Source organism: Phymastichus coffea, unplaced genomic scaffold (genome assembly GCF_024137745.1).
Source record: "Phymastichus coffea isolate CEN01 unplaced genomic scaffold, Cenicafe_Pcof_1.1 PCOF00051, whole genome shotgun sequence".
In the NCBI taxonomy this organism is placed as follows: domain Eukaryota; kingdom Metazoa; phylum Arthropoda; class Insecta; order Hymenoptera; family Eulophidae; genus Phymastichus; species Phymastichus coffea.
In genome coordinates this window covers 301,926-308,761 of record NW_026706862.1, presented here as the reverse complement: position 1 = coordinate 308,761, position 6,836 = coordinate 301,926, and the positions used below count along the sequence as shown (strand labels likewise).

General features: G+C 36.5%; 1 protein-coding gene across 1 annotated transcript; it reads left to right on the top strand.

The window, feature by feature from the left end:
• The first annotated feature begins 1,804 nt into the window (after window positions 1–1,804).
• Window positions 1,805–5,011, top strand: LOC131665453 (uncharacterized protein K02A2.6-like). Its single transcript, XM_058937334.1, has one exon. It carries the CDS (start codon window positions 1,805–1,807, stop codon window positions 5,009–5,011), a length of 3,207 nt encoding a protein of 1,068 aa, XP_058793317.1.
• Window positions 5,012–6,836: the final 1,825 nt, after the last annotated feature.

Genomic DNA, 6,836 nt, shown 5'->3' with positions numbered 1-6,836 from the left:
GAGCTAGAAGTAGTGTCATACAAAGGTACAGCTAGACAGAATTTACTTAGGTGATCTTGTAGTGTTAAAATATATTCACACCCTTTAGGAGTTCTTTTTAGCGGTTCTACTATATCCATTGCTATTTTATCGAAAACCGAGGCACACGTGTCTGTTATTATCATGGGTTGTTTCGTTTGTAAGCGGGTGAGCTTTTTAAGCTGGCACTCAAGACATTGTTGGATACGTCATTGGATATCATCTTTTAAGTTTTCCCAGTAATAGTGTTGTCGTATACGATAAAACGTTTTTGAGACACCGCGGTGGCCACCTACAGAAGATTTATGTACAGTTGCGGGAAAAAGTGTTCGGCCAAAGTTGTTTTTATGTTTTAATCATGTAAAAAGGGTGCAAAGTGGCAACACAAATACATCATCGTAAAGTACTTTTATTATATACTCAAAACATGTAATTTAACAATTCATTTTAACAATCAACAAAATTTAATATCGATAATAACAATTGTGATGTATGTTAAAAGGGTATAAAGTCGTAATTACGCACGACTGTTAGTAGTTTGAGAGATAGCTAATATAGATAGCTATGGTTGTAGTTGACAAGCTATACCTTAAGGTACCGACTCACTCTCGCGTAGACTCTCACGCCGAACATATGTATTTCCTCCGTACACCTCTACTAATAAATACCATCATCTTCTTTATCCAAAACCTGTTTCATTATTTAACTATATGTAACTGCATATATAACAACTGGCGACGAGGATCAATTCTCGAACTTGCGGTTTTGGTAAAAAAAAAGTAATTTTTTAAGTGCCGGCCTGAGTAAATTTTTTCGATTAATATGTGCTCGTGCAAAAAAGTAACAGTGATATGTTTAGTTGGTTTTACGAATTGAATAAAGATCAGGTTATCGAAGAATTACTAAAAAGAAACATCGAGCACGAGAAAGGCCAGAAACTCGACGATTTAAGGAAGCTGTTAAAAAACGCAATTAGAGAAGAGGCAGAAAAAGCGGCTAAAGTTCAGGTAGAAGAGAAAGCTACAGAAGAGAATTTTGAAGATTGTATTGAAGTAGTCGAGAAAAAAGGAGTTAAAATTGACATTAGTAGTGAGAGTGAAATAGTAAGCGATAGCGACAGCGAAACCACAATGGCTAGTGAAGCAACGAAGCTAGAGTTTTGTCTGGAAAAAGGGGACTGGGACACATTTATTGAACGTTTAGAAAATTATTTCGACGCCAAGGATGTTCCAGAAGCAAAAAGGGTGCCAGTATTTTTGATGAGACTGGATAATGAAGCATATAAGTTGATAAGGGATTTATGTGCGCCAGCAAAGCCGAAAGAAAAGTCTTTCGACGAATTAAAAGATTTGTTTAAGCAACATTTGAATCCGGCACCTTCGGAGGTTATGGAAAGGCATAATTTTCACCAGGCTAGGCAGCAGCAAACAGAGTCAGTGGCAGATTTTGCGGCACGCTTAAAAAAGCTGGCGGTATTTTGTAACTTTAAGGATGTTAAGGAAGCTCTAAGAGACCAATTCGTGTGTGGTTTAAGAGACATCGACACAAAGATAGAATTGTTCAAAAAAAAAGACTTAAGTATGATATCGCAAAATCAGAAGCGCTAGCACGAGAAAGAGCAGTAGAAAATGCTAAAGATTCGATGAAATTACCGGAAGTGACTACAAGTAAAGATCACGTGTATAAATTTAAGCACTTAAAGAAGACTACCGGTATAACAAATAACGGGCAAGATGAAAAAAACCAAAAAAATTTAACATGCTATGTTTGCGGAAAAAAAGGTCACATGACATCGCAATGCAAACATAAGGCGAAAGAATGCAATGTTTGTCATCGGAGGGGTCATCTGGCGGCAGTCTGCAAGGAAAAGGGTAAGACAACGGTTAAATTCTTGGAAAAAAAAGCAGATACATCGGCAATGGAAGAAAACAGAGACAAGTGTACGTGCAGCGAGCACGATTTCTTTTCATTGCGCGATTGTAATGATAATCCTGTAAATCAATTATATAATATTCAAGCGGAGCCGATGAGGCTAAAATTGAAAATAAACAATAAGATAGTCGAATTCGAGATAGACACCGGCACGTATGAAACAGTAATGTCAAAGATAACAAAAGATAAATTTTTCGGAGATATTAAACTGGTCGAGCAGAAAAGGAATTTATTTTGTTACGACGATAGAGTAATAAAACCGTTGGGCTCACTAGAGAACTTGAAGGTCGTATTCAATAACAAGAATTTCAAGTTGAGTTGTTTTGTTTTCAAGGGTACTGGTTCACCGCTCATAGGCAGGCGTTGGTTAGCAATGTTTGGATTGTGGCCTCTGAGAGAATTTTCGAATTTTTCAATGTTTAATATTAATTCGGTCGAAAGTTCGATAACTAACGAATTTAAAATTTTATTTGGAAACACACCGGGGTGTTTCAATAAAGAAGAGTTAAACATACATTTAAAAGAAAATACAACGCCGACGGCTTTGAAGACAAGACACGTACCATATGCGATGAAAAAGCTAATAGAGCAAGAATTAGATAGACTAAACCGTCTAGGACACATTATACTGGTAGAAGTTAGCGAATGGGCTACACCCATCGTACCGATAGTAAAGAAAAACGGAACGGTCAGAATATGTGGCGATTTTAAATTAACATTGAACCCGAGCGTTATCGTTAATAAAAATCAGTTGCCGCGTATCGAAGATATTTTTGCTGCGATGCAAGGTGGTGAAAAATTCTCCGAACTCGATATGCCGCACGCGTATATGCAATTACCGGTAAAAAAAGAGTGTCAACAGTTTTTAACAATAACAACGCACCAAGGATTATATAGATATACGAAAATGCCAGAAGGAGTTTCGACCTGCCCGGGTGAATTTCAAGGTATTATGGAAAATATTATAAGAGGTATTCCGAATACGATTTCGTACCTGGATAATATTTACGTAACAGGTAGTAATGATATCGAGCATTTAGCAAATTTAAAAGAAGTTTGTAAAAGAATGGAAAACGCCGGTTTAAGAATTAACAAAGAAAAATGTAATTTCATGAAAGATAAAATTGATATCCTAGGGCATGTTATCGACAAAAATGGTTTGCACAAGGCATACTCTAAAGTGAAAGCGGTTTTAGAAGCGCCGCAACCTGAAAATAAAAAACAAATACAATCATTCTTAGGATTAGTAAATTTTTATGCAAAATTTTTGCCAAATCGTGCTAATAAATTAAAAAATTTATACGAATGCGCCGGTAAAGAAATATTCGTATGGTCAAAAAAATGCGAGGAAGAGTTTAAGTGGGTAAAAAAAGAAATAGTTTCACCAACTATATTAGCACATTATGATCAAAAGAAAGAACTAATTTTAGCATGTGATGCTTCGGTTTACGATCTATCAGCAGTGCTCTCGCATAAATTCGACGATGGCACTGAACGTTCGATTGCTTTTGCCTCAAAGAAAATACCAGAAAAAGAAAATAGCAGAGCGATTATAGACAAAGAGGCGGCAGCAATCGTTTTCGGGTTTAAACGATTCTATGACTATATTTTCGGAAGAGAAATTACGTTGAGAACAGACCACAAGCCTTTGAAATTTATTTTCGGCTCAAAAACAGGTATCCCTCTTACAGCAGCTAACAGACTGCAAAGATGGGCATATTTTCTATCAGGTTTTAAATATAATATTGAGTATATTAAATCACAACAAAACGGGAACTGTGATGCCTTGTCAAGGTTACCGATAGAAGACGATACAGATATTTTTGAGAGGGATTTTACGCCGCTGTATTATATACAAGAAGGTTTAGAAAATGTAAATATTAAACTTGTAGCGAACGAAACCGAAAAAGCGGTATTATTAAATAAAATTAAAAATTTTGTAATCAATGGTTGGCCAAAGAACACAGATATACTATCGCAAGACGAAAAAATATTTTTCAATAAACGTCTAGAAATTTCGGTAGATAATGGTTGTCTTTTATGGGGGCATCGTTTAATTATACCGGAAGGATTAAGACCGAATATCTTAAAGGAACTTCACAAATCGCATTTGGGAATTGTAAAAATTACAACACTAGCAAGATCGTATATCTGGTGGCCAGGTATTGATGCTGATATCGAATTTATGGTAAATTCATGTGTAACGTGTATGCAAGACCGAAAGAATCCGCCTAAAACACAGTTAACACCATGGCCATGGCCCGAAAAACCATGGAGTAGAGTACATCTAGATTTTCTTGGCCCATTTTATAATAAAATGTTGCTAGTCGTGATAGACGCGCACTCAAAATGGCCAGAGATTATAGATTTTAAGACGGACACAACTGCGGAAAAATTAATTTGTAGTATGAGAAAAATTTTTGCGAGACATGGATTACCGGAACATATCGTTTCCGATAACGGTAGACAATTTGTAAGCGAAAAATTTAAAAAATTTTTGTCAGAATTAGGTATTAAACAATCTTTTTCTCCACCGTATCATCCAGCGACTAACGGTGCAGCTGAAAATTTCGTCGGTATTTTTAAAGACAAAATAAATAAAATTGTAAAAGGAGGAAGAGGATTGGATGAAGCAATAGATATTTTCCTGTTCGATTACAGAAGTATCTCGCACTGCACTACAGGCAAAAGCCCTGCATTTTTAATGTATAAACGGCAGCTACGAACGCGTTTTGATAAGTTGCGTCCGAGCGCAGACGTCACAATCAAAGTAAAGCAAGAGGCGCAAATAAGGAATTGTAGCGGTTCTCGAAACCCTGCACTAAATGTTGGCGATACCGTTTTGGCAGATGTGTACAATGCCGGTAATAAAAAACGTGTACCGGCAGAAATTGTAGAACGCTTAACGCCGTCGACATTTAAGGTCAAAATTGACGACAAAATGCATAAGCGTCACTGCGACCAACTGATTGATTGTAAAGCTGATTTAGCCGTAAGACGTTCCGAGCGTTTGGCGTCGAAAAGCGCAGAAAACAAATACTTAAAGCGGGAGGAGTTGTGATGTATGTTAAAAGGGTATAAAGTCGTAATTACGCACGACTGTTAGTAGTTTGAGAGATAGCTAATATAGATAGCTATGGTTGTAGTTGACAAGCTATACCTTAAGGTACCGACTCACTCTCGCGTAGACTCTCACGCCGAACATATGTATTTCCTCCGTACACCTCTACTAATAAATACCATCATCTTCTTTATCCAAAACCTGTTTCATTATTTAACTATATGTAACTGCATATATAACAACAATTATGGCTTATTCATAAGTATCCGGCCAACTATGAATATGGCAATTACAAGTAGAAAAAATATAGTAACATGAAATAAAACAAACTAGAAATGGTTTTAAATGTAACACAGTCATCAGAACTTCGTAGCCATACACTTAGAAGCTATCACGGCAGCACATCGGTGAGGCATCGATTCAATAAGTGTCACAATCCTATCTTGAGAGATATTGTTCCACTCTTCTTGCACTTTTTGCCATAGGGAGGCTTTATTAACATAATTTTGATTTCCTAATCTCATTTTTAGCTCTTGCCGTAAATGTTCAATAGGATTTAAGTCCGGAGACTGACTCGGCCACTGTAAAACTCGAATTTTTTTCTTACTAAAAACTTGCTGAAGGAGGTGTGACCTGTGTTTTGGATCATTATCCTGCTGAAATATCCATCCTCTGGGCATGTTTTGTCGAGCATAAGGTAGCATTTGCTCCAATATAATATCCTTGTACATGACAGAGTCCATATTGCCTTCTATTTTGAAGATTGGACCGACGCCTTTCCATGAAAATGCACCCCATAGCATTATGCTACCTCCACCATGCTTCACAGTCGGTATTTGGTATCTTGAATCATATCTACTACCTACCGGTCGCCGCACATACCTTCTACCATCATTTCCAAATAGATTGATTTTAGTTTCATCCGAAAACAGCACTTTTTTCCAGTCCTCAACAGTATAGCTTTCATATTTTTTAGCAAATTCTAGTATGGCCTTCTTGTTTCTCTTACTAATAAGTGGTTTTTTCACACCAACACGTCCAACAAGTCCCACTTCTCTCAGTCTACGTGATACAGTACTACGACTGACGTCTGCTACATTTTCTTCGCGTAATTCGCGTGCAATATTGGCAGCATTCTTTTTAACATCTACGACAGCTTTTCTTTTGATGAATTTGTCAACACGATTAGTGGTTTTTCTTGGTCTCCCAGAACTTTTTTTATCTTTCAGAGTGTTAATGCTATGGAATCTAATAATTATATCATTCACAGTCGATTTTCCTATGCCTAGAATTTTAGATATATCACGAGAAATCTTTCCTTCATTGTGTAATTTAATTACGACTTGTCGAATATCTACAGACGTGCCTTTCGGCATGTTTACCGATTGATACTGATGTCAGAGCATAACTGATAGACAGTTCCAGCGCTTACATACCTTTGTGACCGATAATGTAAACAAAGCCACGCGAATTGTATCTACGTAATAGTTGGCCGGATACTTATGAATAAGCCATATTTTCTATTATCGATATAAAATTTTGTTAAGCATTATAACAAATTGTTGGACAACATGATTTGAATGCATAATAAAAGTACTTTACTAAGATATGTTTGTGTTGCTACTTTGCATCATTTATTAATGATCAAAACATAAAAACAACTTTGGCCGGACACTTTTGCCCGCAACTGTAATTCGTAAAAGATTTCGTCTTGTTTTTCTTTGGGCACGTACTTTACAGTCCCTAAATAGATTATGATTTTAATCCCGGTTCTATGAAATATTTCATCAATTCTATCCATTGTAACTTCGCTATAGATTCCGAT

What these genes read in the sequence shown, in the direction of transcription:
- LOC131665453 (XM_058937334.1), top strand. Translation starts at nt 1,805, where the DNA reads ATGACATCGCAATGCAAACATAAGGCGAAAGAATGCAATGTTTGTCAT.